At 36.6% G+C, this 17,081-nt stretch overlaps 1 protein-coding gene across 6 annotated transcripts in view; it reads left to right on the forward strand.

Annotated features, from left to right (window-relative positions):
* Positions 1-17,081, forward strand: part of S1PR2 (sphingosine-1-phosphate receptor 2) — a 99,336-nt gene that overhangs the window by 63,781 nt on the left and 18,474 nt on the right. For 3 of the 6 annotated variants that reach the window (XM_053718023.1, XM_053718020.1, XM_053718025.1), the window contains exon 2: positions 13,421-13,518. The exons of the other annotated variants lie outside the window; for them this stretch is intronic. Coding sequence is in view for 1 of the 3 variants with exons in the window: in XM_053718025.1 (XP_053574000.1) it covers positions 13,421-13,518 (98 nt within the window). In the remaining 2 variants the exon portion in view is untranslated. The remainder of the gene's footprint in view (positions 1-13,420; positions 13,519-17,081) is intronic. 6 annotated transcript variants of the gene reach the window in all.

Here is a 17,081-nt window from a genome sequence, read left to right on the forward strand (position 1 = left end):
ATGTTCTATGTATTTATAAATAGATATTCTTATATACTGTATATATCTATACCCTATATATAATCAAGATTATATAGGTATAGTTATATATTGTAACAAAATACCATCATATATATGTAGAAATATGTATTTATGAATAAATAGAACATATTCTGCTATGTGAAGAACATTGGAATGTGAAATATTCATATTTTCATGTCGGGTTAGCGCACATGAGTATATGTGATCGGGTTTGCGCTCAAGTAGGGTGTTCTCCATTGACTTTTATGGGGTAATACGTGAACGCGCACGCAATATTCTAAGTTTGGCTTTGTGCTTGTGTTGTAGACAGAGCCAAAGCAGTCTTCAGAAACCATGACATTTTCCCGGGTCTGGGGACCTGAAGACAGGAAAGCGGGAAGACTTCCCAACCCATGAAAATCCAACAAAATCCATAAGGCAGCGGCTAATAAGATACTAGCATGTATTAAAAGAGGCATGGATGAAAGGGACGAAAGCTTAATTCTGTCACTATATAAATCCCTGGTAAGGCCTCACCTATAGAGTGTAGCTCTGGGGACCGATCTCAGAAAAAAACATTGCAGACTTAGAAAAAGTTCAGAGAAGGGCCACAAAGCTAATAAGGGGAATTGAAAATTTAAGCTATGAGGAGAGGTTAGCCAAACTGGGTCTGTTTTCTCTAGAAAAAAAAGCGCTTGAGGGGTGACATAATTACTTTATATAAATATATTCAAGGCCCATATACAGAGATGGCAGAAGCTCTGTTTATTCCAAGAAAATTGTTTGTTATAAGAGGTCACAATTTAAGGCTAGAGGAAAGAACATTTAATAATCTCCAGCAACGGAAACATTTTTTCACTGAAAAAGCAATAAAATTGTGGAACTCATTACCTAAGTAGGTAGTAAATGCCAATACCATACATTTAAAAATGGTTTAGATACATTTCTGGCGTCACCCTTTTTAATTAGATTAATTTAAGCTCAACTATTGAGATTTGTATAGGTTAAACTCAATGGACTGTCTTTTTTTTCAAACTCATCTACTATAATAGTTGAGAGGTCACTACATTGTTTAATTTTTGTTCTATTTTATGCATATAGCGCTCTATTTTCCTTTTCTTCCATCTAAATCCCATTCTGCCTTTATTTTATGTTCTTTGTTTGTTTCTCAGTACATTTCTCTCTCTCATAATGTAGCTTGCTAGTTTCTCACAATCACATAACGTTCTGAGGCCAGCAGTGATTATAGATTAACATAAATTTTACTAGCATATATGTTTTTTACTGTCAGTAACTCTTTATTTTTATTGTTGACATTTTGGTGCAGTTTACTGTACATTAGTCATCTTGCTTTCAGGGCATTGTATTTTTATTTATGACATCCCTCAACCTATATTTATAACAAGACTCAGCAAATCCCAGGATCAGTAGGGCCATAATACCTTAAATGTACTGGCTTTTATTTATTTAGTTTGTTATTTGGTTGTTTGTTTTTCTATGTATTTATCATTTATATCTTACATACAATATGTTTATACACTTAACATTATATAAATATGGCTTGTACACCACTGGGCACTGAAAATATTATATTAGTTAATCAGTTTCTAATATACTGAGGCTCTCAGAGGGAATTGCTAGTATATTTTTTTTCACCCAGAATTTATGCCATATGTAATTAACAACCTTAAAGGGACATGAAACCCCAAATGTTTCTTTCAAGATTCAGATAGAACATTTAAACAGCTTTCTAATTTACTTCTATTATCTAATTTGTTTCAATCTCTTGGTATTATTTGTTGAAGGAGCAGCAATGCACTAATGGTTTCTAACTGAACTCGTGGGTGAGCCAATCACAATCGATATATATATGCAGCTACAAATCAACAGCTAGAACCTAGGTTCTCTGTTGCTTTCCTAGATACAGTTTTCATCAAAGGATAACAAGAGAAGGAAGCACATTAAATAATAGAAGTAAATTGGAAAGTTGTTTAAAATGGTATTCTCTATCTGAATCGTGAAAGAAAAATTTTGGGTTTCATGTCCCTTTAAACTTTGTTTGTATTGGTTTGCTTCAACAACATGAATTTACAAACATTTTATTATGTGTCACTGGCATTTGGATTTCCCTGTGTTCTGTATATTAATACCCACACTTAAAGGAGCATTAAATAAAATACAGTAGAATTGCACAATTAACAAGCACATAATAAAAAATACAGTGTAATAGCCCTTATTATGAATTTTAAATAAGCAGTACATTTTTTTCTGACTACTTTTTTCCCCATTTGCCGGCCCTCTGTATCATGTGACAGCCTTTAGCCAATCACAGACTAGTATATGTATACACTGAATTTGTGCACATGCTCAGTAGGAGCTGGTGTTTTAGAAGCTGCGCTTTAAATGTGACTTTTTATAAACAGTTACTAGTTAAAAGTTGAGTTTGCTTGGTGTTATATTTGGGATTCTTCCTAGTAAGCCACAGTTTTTTTGTTCTTGTCATATTTTAACTGGGCTTGACATTTCCCATAGCCAGAAAGCCACAGTGCGTGGCTGACTCCTAAATTTGAAATACATTTCTCAACCCTCGTTCATAATTGTTATGTCGAATGTTTGCAACAGAATGCAGCAAGTTATATAAATTGCTATTAAATAATAAAATATTTTATATAAGGCAACAATGTTTTTCATTCTAATGTATTTTTCTTTATATTGTACCTTCTCTGTTTCGTGTGTTTTTCCAATCCTGTATGAACATAGCACAGCAGTGAAAAAAATCATATTCATAAAAAAATTCCTTTGACAGAGACTTGGTGTCAGGAAATTAGGCCTCAACTGTTTTCCCGAATTGGAGACGTAGGCTGAAGGAGCAGAAACCCTATTGTTATAGTATGGGATGTGGGACAATGTCAGGCTTTGTATTTTGTTTAATGACATCCTTTTATTTCTAATCCCCCCTCTCAGCCTGACCCTTGGACAGCTGTTTTGTAAGATTTCCTCCACACTCCATCTCCCTCACGCAACAACAGAGTGTGTGGGAGGCAGAAGAGCGGTGTGTGTTGGGGGGGGGTAGATAACAGTGGGCTCACAATCTCAGATTAGCTTCAAGAGTCACATAACCTCTTGAAACAAATCACAATTGTTTTTTATTATTTATTCTTTTTACTTTGGGAATGAAGGAATTAAAAGGACTTGATAGTCAAAATTAAAGTTTTATGATTCAAATACAAGGGGAAATTTAAAAAAGACAAGTTACTTCTTGTATGAAATATAACCCTTTCTCTTGGTCTCTTCTGTTTAGAAATAACTCCTTTCAATGGGCACAACACACACACACACAAAATTAGTTATTTCGCAACTTGTAATAGCTTTAATATTGAGATTTATGCCACATCACAGATTACAACTCAGATAAACAGAAATCGCCAATAGTAGTGCTAGTAGTCAGATTTTACTGTTATTTAGTTACCCTGGCAATACAGCTAGTAACAAGTCAGCGTAACTAAGCAATCATTAACCATCAGTAGAGAATGATACAAATATACTTGCATAGTCTGAGAGAATTATTTAGATATATATTTGTTTATAGTTATAAATACTGTGGCTAATTTATTTATGGGAGATGGGGAAGCGTTATATTGACTGCAACAGAAAGACAATGGCATGTATTTATCAAGCCGTCAATCGCAAATACACTTGAATTCCGCAGCGTATTTGTGGCGAGCCCGATTCGCCTTAGTTATCTAACCCTACAGACCGGCAAAAGTAGAATTTAGTGACGTAACATACGATCCGCCAGACTCAGTCCAACACAGATCAATGCTTACATCACTACAGATGTTCCAAACGCAAGTTCGGCACTATCTGTCTACTTTTGGAAGTTATCAAATTCCTACCAGGTACGCTCAGAACTATTCCGGCCCAGCGTACCTGGTTTTCAATCCGCCGCCCAGGAGGCGGCGGATGCCATAGGAATCAATGGGAGTCAGAAAGCAGCGAGAGCTTATGTTCGCTGCTGCCCGATATCCCATTGATTCCTATGGTAATGTCTACACCTAACACCCTAACATGTACCCCAAGTCTAAACACCCCTAATCTGCCGCCCCTACACCGCCGCAACCTACATTATACTTATTTTGCGAGGTGGGGGGCCAGCGATTTAGGGGTTAATAGGTTTAGTTTATTAGTTACAATGTGGGGGGCTGGTAGTTTAGTTGTTAATAGCTTTAATTTATTAGTTGCAATGTGGGGGGCCTGCGGTTTAGGGGATACTAGATTTATTTAGTGTTGGTGATGTGGGGGGTCGATGGTTTAGGGGTTAATAGGTTTATTTTAGTGTCACTGATGTGGGTGGGCAGCAGATTAGGGATTAATAGGTTTAATATAGTATTTGCGATGCTGGAGGGTGGCAGTTTAGCGGGTAATAGGTAGTTTATGGGTGTTATAAGTTTTGTGAAACATTTTTGTTTCGCAAAATCCATAACTACTGGCCTCAGATCGCGTCGGTATAGGCTGTAACACAAGCATTTTAGCTGGACCACACAACCTGTAATATAGTGCTATGGAAAATCCTGCACTCAAACGTCATTTTTTGAGTGCGAAATGGAGGGTTAAAATGTTTGCGGTATAGCTATACCACAGCGACTTGTAATATGCGTTACCTGCCATTCCATGCGCAATGGCCAATTTTTCAGCGATATAGCCGTTCCGCACCATATCGCAAAACTTGTTATCTAGCCTAAAGTAAATAGCAGTCGCCAATTGCATCTTCAGTTCAAAAGAGATTTAGTTTAGGCACAAACAACGTCTGTATCAGGGGTTCGTTAGTATACATTCGGTATCCTTTAAATTAGGTTTTAAAGGTTAATATACTCACCTAGAGAGCGATGGGGCGCTGCGCTAAATCTTGCCCTTTTTCACAGAGTCTAGGGCTGCGCTTCTAGGAAGATTAATGCGGCGGACCTTCTTCTTCAGCGCATTTCACACTTCAGGAAGTAAAAGATTTTCTTGTTCTAATAACCATATGTTAGAAATAACAAAAATGTACACAAAGGCAGACATCTTATTTGGTATAAGTGTTTTGTCTGGTTACAGTTTCTTAATTTAAATTTGAAACTTAAATAAACTCCCCCCAAGAAACAAAACTAATTAAGCTATTAGTGCTTACATGCAGCATATTTAGGAGGAAATACAGGTTTAAAGTGACATAAAACTCATATCAAATGTAAGCAATCCTTTGACACTACCATTTTGTTACCACAATTTACAAAGTTTTGCAAAACAAGAGCAGTTCAGAAATACACCTCTTGAAAAGCCTAGAAGAATTCTTCTTCTTAGTCTCCTTTGCTGTAGCCAAATAGGGACAAATTAAAATTAGCTTGTGATTTGAGGTAAACAATCACTGTGTAGAATGTTGCAGGTTCATGCAATTGTATATGTTCTCATACTTAAGTACAACTTTAGCACTTCACCTACTCAGGGGAGAATGAAATAAGCACAATCTTTACATGTATATTTAACAAAAGTAGCATTGTATTTCTACAGCAGCAATCACACAGATGGGCCAGTACTGATTGCCTTACCAGCTGTGTCTGCTCCTGTCCAGTAGTTCTCTGTGGTTTTAAAACAATACTTTAACTATGTTTTTAACCTCTGCAGGGTTGGTGGTGCTAAAAGAAATGCTGGAACGCCGTAGAGCATGTCATGTTTGCACTATATTGGCCCTTTAATTGAACCATTAACATCTAATATTCCTTACATTTCATGTTTTCACTATGAGAATGCTGCAGTTTTTTTCAAATTGTTTCATTGCAAAAATGCATTTTTTTTGTGTGCAATTAATATATTATCTAAACCACAGACACACATCTATACAGATCATGACATCCGGTGTGAAAAAACAATGCTTTACATTTATATTGAGATTTATGCCACATCACAGATTACAACTCAGATAAACAGAAATCGCCAATAGTAGTGCTAGTAGTCAGATTTTACTGTTATTTAGTTACCCTGGCAATACAGCTAGTAACAAGTCAGCGTAACTAAGCAATCATTAACCATCAGTAGAGAATGATACAAATATACTTGCATAGTCTGAGAGAATTATTTAGATATATATTTGTTTATAGTTACAAATACTGTGGCTAATTTATTTATGGGAGATGGGGAAGCGTTATATTGACTGCAACAGAAAGACAATGGCATGTATTTATCAAGCCGTCAATCGCAAATACGCTTGAATTCCGCAGCGTATTTGTGGCGAGCCCGATTCGCCTTAGTTATCTAACCCTACAGACCGGCAAAAGTAGAATTTAGTGGCGTAACATACGATCCGCCAGACTCAGTCCAACACAGATCAATGCTTACGTCACTACAGATGTTCCAAACGCAAGTTCGGCACTATCTGACTACTTTTAGAAGTTATCAAATTCCTACCAGGTACGCTCAGCACTATTCCGGCCCAGCGTACCTGGTTTCCAATCCGCCGCCCAGGAGGCGGCGGATGCCATAGGAATCAATGGGAGTCAGAAAGCAGCAAGAGCTTATGTTCGCTGCTGCCCGATATCCCATTGATTCCTATGGTAATGTCTACACCTAACACCCTAACATGTACCCCAAGTCTAAACACCCCTAATCTGCCCCCCCCTACACCGCCGCAACCTACATTATACTTATTAACCCCTAATCTGCCCCCCTACACCGCCGCCACCTACATTATACATATTAACCCCTAATCTGCCGCCTCGACACCGCCGCCACCTACATTATACATATTAACCCCTAATCTGCCGCCTCGACACCGCCGCCACCTAAATAAAACTTATTAACCCCTATCCGGCCACTCCCGGACCCCGCCGCAACTAAATAAAATTATTAACCCTTAAACCGCCGGCCCCGGAGCCCACCCCCACCTACATTATACTTATTAACCTCTAATCTTCCAACCCCTACACCGCCGCCACTATATTAAATTTATTAGCCCCTAAACCTAAGTCTAACCCTAACCCTAACACCCCCTAACTTAAATATAATTTAAATAAATTGAAATAAATTATTCCTATTTAAAACTAAATACTTACCTATAAAATAAACCCTAAGATAGCTACAATATAACTAATAGTTACATTGTAGCTATCTTTGGATTTATTTTTATTTTACAGGCAACTTTGTATTTATTTTAACTAGGTAGAATAGTCACTAAATAGTTATTAACTATTTAATAACTTCCTAGTTAAAATAAATACAAATATACCTGTAAAATAAAACCTAACCTAAGTTACAATTACACCTAACACTACACTATCATTAAATAAATTAAGTAAACTAAATACAATTAAAAACAATTATCTAAAGTACAAAAAAAAAAAAACACTAAATTACAGAAAATAATAAAATAATTACAAGTTTTTTAAACTAATTACACCTAATCTAATCCCCCTAATAAAATAAAAAAGCCCCCCAATAGTAATTAATGGGCCCACAAGTGGTCCTTATATTCATGATCCCTGTTACTCCCCTATCTAATTTTGACCAGCTATCAACATTCCAACAGTGACTGATATACTTTCATATGGGGAAATTATTTATCTATTACAATGATTACATTTATTAAGGGATATCTTTAATAGCAAATTTAAAAAATGAGGTTTCTCTAATCTACCAATACATCTCAGCTGTACATGCTTATATTAAGATTGTGTCCATTCTTGGGTATGTATTATTGATGCGCTTCAGATTTCTATTCAGTTTGAAATGTAAGAAGTTTGTTTGTGTAATTACAAGCTTAATAAAAATTACAATATTAAAAAAAAAAAAAAAAATCCCTACCCTATACTAAATTACTAATAGCCCTTAAAAGGGCCTTTTGCGGGGCATTGCCCCAAAGTAATCAGCTCTTTTACCTGAAAAAAAAGTAAAATACCCCCCAACATTAAAACCCACCACCCACACACCCAACCCTACTCTAAAACACACCCAATCCCCCCTTAAAAAAAAACTAACACTAACCCTTTGAAGATCACCCCACCTTGAGACGTCTTCACCCAACCGGGCCGAAGTCCTAAACGAAGCCGGGCAGAAGAGGTCCTCCAGACGGGCAGAAGTCTTCATCTAAGCAGGGCAGAAGAGGTCCTCCAGACAGGCAGAAGTCTTCATACAGGTGGCATCTTCTATCTTCATCCATCCGGAGTGGAGTGGGTCCATCTTCAAGACATCCGACGCGGAGCATCCTCTTCCAACGACATCCGACGACTGAATGACGGTTCCTTTAAATGACGTCATCCAAGATGGCGTCCCCTTAAATTCTGATTGGCTGATAGAATTCTATCAGCCAATTGGAATTGTTATTGTATCACCAGATGTGTTCAGCTAACTCCCAGTAGTGCACTGCTGCTCTGGAGAAGATATGAAATATGTGTTTAACCCTTTTTAGGGAAACGTGTCACAGTAATTTTCTTTGATTAGTGCACATAGTACAGTTGCACATATTGAGTAGGGATGGGCGAATGTGTTTATATTCTAATTCGAATGTTAGAACGAATGTTATTGTAGAAATTCGATTTACATAATACAATGTTGATTCTATTCTATTATCGAATGATATTTACAGTTTTCGAATATCACTTTCGAATTCGAATGTGATAATTGTATTCAATTGTGACATTCAAATTCAAATGTAAATATTACATTTATAAAACACAGACTAGAAATACTATTTTGAATTTGAATGTCGCATTCTAATTTGAATATTACATTTATAAAACACAGTATTAGATTAGAAATACTATTTAGAATTTGAATGTAGCATTCAAATTCGAATATTACATGTATTAAACACAGTTGTAGACTAGAAATACTATTTTGAATTTGAATGTTACATTTGAATGTCACATTTGAATTTGAATATTACATTAAGAAAACACAGTATTAGACTAGAAATACTATTTTGAATTTGAATATTACATTTCGAAATTGAATGAATACATAGCTAAACATTCTATTAATGAAAAAAATCGAAAATAGAATGTTAGAATGTTATATAAACATTTGAAATTCGATTTCAACAAACAAATGTATCAAAATTCGTTTTAAATTTCGAATTTTTAGAAACATTCGCCCATCCCTAGTCTTGGGATAGAAAAATAATTTATTTACTAAAAAAACATTTTCATGCAAGGTGTTTCCATTGGGGTGTTTACTTGTTGATATACAGTATATATACACACTATGCATAGATTACATTAAAATCAATTTAAAGGGACAGTGATGTCAAGATTAATAGCGTGCAAGGGTCTTTAGCAGTCTATGGTAGCAGTGTTTGCAACTATGTATAACACTGCAATAAACAATGTTGCTAACACCACTGCCATAGACTTCTAAAGACCATTGCACACTGCTTTGCCCCTATAAGCCTACTCTTCAACAAGGGATATCAAAAGAACAAAGCTAATTTGATAATAAAAGTAAATTGGAAAATTACTTAAAATGTCATGCTCTGTCTAAAACATTTAAGTTAAAATTTGGCTTTATTGTCCCTTTAAGTATTAGCTGTATAGACAGTCTGGCACTGTTATGCAGAAAGAAACGTTTTGCAAAGTAAAGGATGTGAAACAAAGCTGAAAATAGATTGCTGTAAGTCCAGCGGAAGATCGGAACAGAATAGCAGATGTGACCTTACAACTCCCTGCCTATGATTGTCCCTTCCCACTGGGGACGTCTGCTCTTTTACCCTCTTCCTTCATCTCCACAATCCATTGACATAAACTGGGGATCTTGCCAGTAAAATGTGATAGCGGAAATATCCCTCTGTGACCCCTCTATCCGCTGTGAATTGTTTTATTTCAAATACAGTGACCAAGGGAGTGTAACACCTATAAACAAAGGCTACTGTAAAAGCTGTATAATGGCTATAGATAGGATCTGTATATACATTTAGCATTAAAATAAATCTATAGCCATGTGCACACTATTTTCTTGAATTTCTTCATATGAGTGAGTATATCTATAAATGTTACTGTTAGCAAATACCTGTGTATCTTTCTTAAAGGGACATTAAACTTAAAGCGGTTGATTTATTATTTATCGAGCGGATATGATTTGCTATAGCGAATCATGTACGCTCGACATCGCTAAAGGCACACAGCATACGCTGTCCGCATTTATCATTGCACAAGCAATGGTAAAATGCTTGTGTAATCCCGCCCCCTGCTCACTGGCGGCCAATCGGCTACTAGCCGGGGATTATTATTATTATTCTTTATTTATAAAGCGCCAACAGATTTCGCAGCACTACCCATGGGTACAAGGATAAAAGTACAACGGAGAAACAAATATATGAAAAATGCCGTTGCACTACCCTTTTACAAATCATGTGTACTTATAAATAAATGAGTACTTAAATTATAACCTTTTTACTACATCGCTGGATCATGGTCTCTCAGAAGGAATAAATATATATAAAAAGAGTTCCAATCAATGCTTGGGAAAGTAGTCCACAGTCTGATCAAAGGATGTGTGTTACAAGCTATTACAAGGAGTTATATTTCAGAGAAGCGAAAAAAGGAGCCACACCGACCTTATATTACAGGACTGTTAAGGATAAAAAGTCTGAGGCACTAGTGCGGGTCCATATATAGGATAATCCTTTTAATCCATACAAAAGAAACCTCCAAGTCATGTCTGTGTATTTCCCAGAGGTTGTAGGGCTGCAGCTTCGTGTTGTGGGAGGTTTTCTGCAAAGCGTATTCCAAAAATGTAGGCACTGTAGGAAAGAAGAAACACAAGCGCCCACAACGGACCTCTAAGGGTAAAAGTTTTAACACAAATTTATTTAGCGCTATATAAAAAGCACATACAAGATAAAAGATTAAATGTTACGCTGAGTGATAGTGTCACCATGCGTCAGCTGCTTTTGCCAGACTATATCTTTGACAAACTGCTGTGATCTTGGCTCATTCACCGATCTGGTGTGTAGATCTCAGATGTAGCCTGTTCGCTCTTAGCAGTCTGGCTGGCGTTGCTGCGATGACACGTATACCCATCCTCAACGCTTTTCATCTGGTGACGCCCAGATTTTCTCAAGAGGTAGGTTACGGAGCAGTTGAACTCCGGACTTAAATAATCAAATTCTAAAAGTACCCGGTTTTCATATCGGGTCCTGATTGGCTGTTAGGTGTCCAATTGCACGGACTTGATTTGCTGTGTAACATCCCATCTCGGAAGGCAACGTAATATACTAGTCAGTCCAATGTGAGTATTACAAATTGATACAACATTGCAACAACAAATTGTACACAGTATTAGAACTATTACTTGTTACATGAAAAGGCTTTATATGGCACACAAAACAGAGTAGAAGCTGAGAATTCCAAATATCACTATCTCTATTTCCGTGGTATATAATAATGAAATCTTATTGTGATTAACTCATGATATCACGCTGAGATTTCATTATTATATATAAATGGAAATAGAGATAGTGATATTTGGAGTTTTCAGCTTCTACTCTGTTTTGTGTGCCATATAAACCCTTTTCATGTAACAAGTAATCGTTCTAATACTGTGTACAATTTGTTGTTGCAATGTTGTATCAATTTGTAATACTCACATTGGACTGACTAGTATATTACGTTGCCTTCCGAGATGGGATGTTACACAGCAAATCAAGTCCGTGCAATTGGACACCTAACAGCCAATCAGGACCCGATATGAAAACCGGGTACTTTTAGAATTTGATTATTTAAGTCCGGAGTTCAACTGCTCCGTAACCTACCTCTTGAGAAAATCTGGGCATCACCAGATGAAACGCGTTGAGGGGATATGTGTCATCGCAGCAACGCCAGCCAGACTGCTAAGAGCGAACAGGCTACATCTGAGATCTACACACCAGATCGGTGAATGAGCCAAGATCACAGCAGTTTGTCAAAGATATAGTCTGGCAAAAGCATCTGATGCACAGTGACACTATCACTCAGTGTAACATTTAATCTTTTATCTTGTATGTGCTTTTTATATAGTGCTAAATAAATTTGTGTTAAAACTTTTACCCTTAGAGGTCCGTTGTGGGCGCTTGTGTTTCTACTTTCCTATTTCCTACAACGGAGAAACAATACAATAAAAGACAACATTTTACAGACAAATACAGGGGGAATTGAGGGCCCTATTCCCGTGGGAACTTAAAATCTATCATCCCTATCGTATCAGATCAGAATTATTTTAATCCGCCACCTACAACTGCTGCTTCTTAACTCGCCTGAAACGATGGGCCTCCAAAGCAGCATCCACTGCTTGATAAATGTCTTAAATGTAATAATTTTTCTTGCTTTTTCTGTAAACCTTGTGCTTGTCCGACAAAGTTCAAATTCTCAAAGTATTCTGTAAGATGCTACACATTGTTACAGATTCTGTATTTGTGAAACTTATAGGAAAAAAAATCACCCTCTATAAAACAGTCCACTCTAACATATGTACAAAATAAAAATTTGAATGTGTTCAATATAAATATAAGGGAGTTAAAAATGAGACAACCTTGTCAGCTTTGAAATAGTAATACTAAACCCCCCGACTGAGATACTTGTAGAACACCGCGAGTGCCCACAGCCAGCCTCTTGTTCACACCTGCAGGGATTCTATAATGGTTCTCATTCTATCCATTATCAAATGTCTGTCCGCCAGACATCGCTGAATGCTGACAGCATACGCTGTCGGCATTTAACATTGCACAAGCAGTTCTGGTAAACTGCTTGTGCAATGCCACCCCCAGTAGATTCGCGGCCAATCAGCCTCTAGCAGGGGGTGTTAATTCAACCTGATCGTACACGATCAGGCGGATTGATGTCCGCAACCTCAGAGGCAGCTGACCAGTTAAGGACCAGCGGTATTAACACCGCTGCTGCATAACTGCTGTTCCGGCGAGCCTGAAGGCTTGCACGAAAACAGGTGCATCAGGGGCCATTTGGCCCTTGATAAATCAGCCCCAGAGACTATATTTTTCTGCTTTGTTAGCTCCCTTTGGCTTTCTGAACAAGATATCAAGGCCCTTAAAGGGACATTAAATTTAATATATATTATTGTGCAGCATGTGCACATTGAAAGAGGCTTACTGTGAAATTGATTTTGTAAAGTTTTTTCCACAGATATGTTGCTTGGTTGAAGCAACTTTTTTAAAGCATATCACAAAAGTTGTCCATTTTACCTGCTAGAGTGTATTTAATTGTTTGCAAATTGCTCCTTTACATTTATGTTGTTATTTTAAATAGCTTATTTAACCTGTAGAACCTACATTTAAGATAACAATAACAAATGTAATATCTGTAGAAAAGCTATGTAAACATTAGACAATAACACAAATTAATCTCCCAGTGGGGGGTATGAGAGAGATTTTTTGTATCTGAAATAATTGTGCTTGTTGAACCCCCAGCCCAGCCCAGCCCAGTCCAGTCTCGCCCTGCAAATCACCTGTGGGCCTTCTGGAAGTGCCCCACCAACAAGAAATTTCTGGGGATGCCTCTGTCTGCGGTAGGTATAACAAGTAATTTAAAACTCATTAAGGGGAAACAATTCTCACAGTTCCTTATACAGGTACAAAGGACTATTTGTGCATCTGAAGGACTATAATAAACATTCCTAACCATGTTCCCTGGGACTTAGAGTTACTATCTTTCTTGGGCAAAAAAATATTGCCCTTGATAAGTAGCATAAAAGTAGCTATCATTTATTTTTCCCATACAATTAGAAAAACATTTACCTTAAAAGAACATTAAACTCAAATTTAAAATGCACATTAATGCATTTCAGTTTAAAATTATAATACAAATGTATTAGCAAAAATATATTATAATGTGACAACTTTTACTGAGCGCATAGTATATATATGTGTGTGTGTGTGTTCCTAGACTGATATGAATGAAACCACTATTTTTTTTATTTTATTTTTTTAAATAAGCAACTATTTCTCAGGTTTTTTGCAGGGATTCACTGCTTTCTGGTTTAATTTAAATATAGTCACCAAGTGATATGAGCGCTGTGTATGTATGGTATCAGGGGTGGGGCAATATTAGAATACAAGGAAATGTGCTGTTTCCTTATACACTATGGCCTAGATTACAAGAGTAGCGCACAAAAATATTAGCACTGTTGAAAGCTAACACCATAATTCAATAGCGCTCCTATTATTGTGCTCATATTACAAGTAAAAAGTTTGCGCACATCTATAGGTCGGATAGTGCAACATTTGCTAACTCCCTTTCCCCATAGAATTCTACAGGGTGCTCTACAAAAACCTCTTCTGGCTTATTATCGCACGCTAACCTGAATGTGCACTAGGCCAAGTGTGCTCTAAAGCCATAGGTGCATTAAGAAATACTTTAAATACCTTTGTTCTTCACCTAAAATAAAATGTCATTTTTATTTATCTTTATATTTATGTATGTACCTTTTTTTTAGTACAAAAAAGCACTGTGTATGTATGTATATATATATATATATATATATATATATATATATATATATATATATATATATATATATATAGAGAGAGAGAGAGAGAGAGAGAGAGAGAGAGAGAGAGAGAGAGAGAGAGAGAGAGAGAGAGAGAGAGAGTATTGCTTCAGACTTGAAAAAGGAAGGCATTCATCCGAAAGCTTGTCATCTTATAAATGTATAGATAGTCCAATAAAAAAGTTTTCTTGTTATTGTGATATCTAAATCTCTGGACTAACACGGCTACTCCAATCAACGTATATATATATACATGTATATATGTATTTGTGCACATACATATATACACATATATACATACATGCATACATACATATATGTATATGACAAATGAAGACAATTGCACTCTCTGGATTTATAAATCACAACTGTTTACTGCATAATGTTTCGAGGTATCCACCCCTTCCTCAGACGGCTCTGAGGAAGGGGTGTATACCTCAAAACGTCACGCAGTAAACAGTTTTGTTCTTTATAAATCCAGACAGTGGAATTGTCTTCAACCTTCATTTATAATTATTTTTGCAACCTGGTAGATTGAAGACTAAAGGATAGTGAGTGTTTTATATATATATATATATATATATATATATATATATATATATTTATATTATATATACGTGTATATATGTATATATATATATATATATATATATATATATATATATATATATATATATATATATATATATATGTGGTTATTCTGTTTTACCATGTACTTGTAATACTAGATTGTGCTTTAATCTTACTGCGGTCCTGTGATATTGATAGCGCACCCTGGACTACCAGTGTAATCTAGGCCTATGGCTAAATATATATCCAGTGTGCATGTCAGTAGCCATATTAAAGTGAAACAGAGAAGAATGCCCACATCAATCCATCTGCAGCCCACATCCCTCACATGTTTCCTAGTTTGATGATTAATAATGTACACACTTCACAGGAAGTGTTGTTAAAGGAAACAATATTTCTATAATTGAATTTGCTGCTTTCTAAAGCAAAATGTAGATGTTAGACACAGCAAACCTTTTTAAAATAAAAACAAAAATAAAAAACACAATAATAAAGAACATATGTTTGTCTATATAGTTTATAATTATGGTTGTTTTTTTTTAAATTCAAAGTATAAAATAACCTGTGTTTATTTCTGTAACATTTTACTGTTTAAGTTGATGTATCTTATATAATTTAATTTGTGTGTCCTGATTTATGGAGTGAAAATGCTTACCATATTGGTAGAAGAGACTCCACTCTGTGTGCCACACTACCTGAGAGACTGAGTTCACTGCTCATCTATATCAGTGTATGATTGCCTCAGCAACTATTTATTTTATCAGCAACTATGTGTGTGTGTATATATATATATATATATATATATATATATATATATATATATATATATGTGTGTGTGTGTGTGTATATTTATATTTTTATATATATATATATATATATTTGTGTATTTTATATATATATATATATATATATATATACACACACAGTATCTCACAAAAGTGTGTACACCCCTCACATTTTTGTAAATATTTTATTATATCTTTTCATGTGACAACACTGAAGAAATGACACTTTGCTACAATGTAAAGTAGTGAGTGTACAGCCTGTATAACAGTGTAAATGTACTGTCCCCTCAAAATACACAGCCATTAATGTATAAACCGTTGGCAACAAAAGTGAGTACACCCCTAAGTGGAAATGTCCAAAGTGTCAATATTTTGTGTGGCCACCATTATTTTCCAGCACTGCCTTAACCCTCTTGGGCATGGAGTTCACCAGAGCTTCACAGGTTGCCACTGGAGTCCTCTTCCACTCCTCCATGATGAGCTGGTGAGTGTTAGAGACCTTGCGCTCCCCCACCTTCTGAGTATGCCCTACAGATGCTCAATAGGGTTTAGGTTTGGAGACATGCTTGGCCAGTCCATCACCTTTACCTTCAGCTTCTTTAGCAAGGCAGTGGTCGTCTTGAAGGTGTTTTTGGGGTTGTTATCATGTTGGAATACTGCCCTGCGGCCCAGTCTCCGAAGGGAGGGGATTATGCTCTGCTTCAGTATGTCACAGTACATGTTGGCACTCATGGTTCCCTCAATGAACTGTAGCTCCCTAGTGCGGGCAGCACTCATGCAGGCCCAGACCATGACACTCCCACCACCATGCTTGACTGTAGGCAAGACACACTTGTCTTTGTACTCCTCACCTGGTTGCCGCCATACATGCTTGACACCATCTGAACCAAATACGTTTATCTTGGTCTCATTTTACCACAGGACATGGTTCCAGTAATCTATGTCCTTAGTCTGCTTGTCTTCAGCAAACTGTTTGCGGGCTTTCTTGTGCATCATCTTTAGAAGAGGCTTCCTTCTGGGATGACAGCCATGCATACCAATTTGATACAGTGTGCGGTGTATCATCTGAGGACTGACAGGCTGACCCCCCACCCCTTCAACCTCTGCAGCAATGCTGGCAGCACTCATACATCTATTTCCCAAAGACAACCTATGGATATGACGCTGAGCATGTGCACTCAACTTCTCTGGTCGACCATGGCGAGACCTGTTATACAGGCTGTACAC

Source organism: Bombina bombina, chromosome 6, assembly GCF_027579735.1.
Source record: "Bombina bombina isolate aBomBom1 chromosome 6, aBomBom1.pri, whole genome shotgun sequence".
Taxonomy (NCBI): domain Eukaryota; kingdom Metazoa; phylum Chordata; class Amphibia; order Anura; family Bombinatoridae; genus Bombina; species Bombina bombina.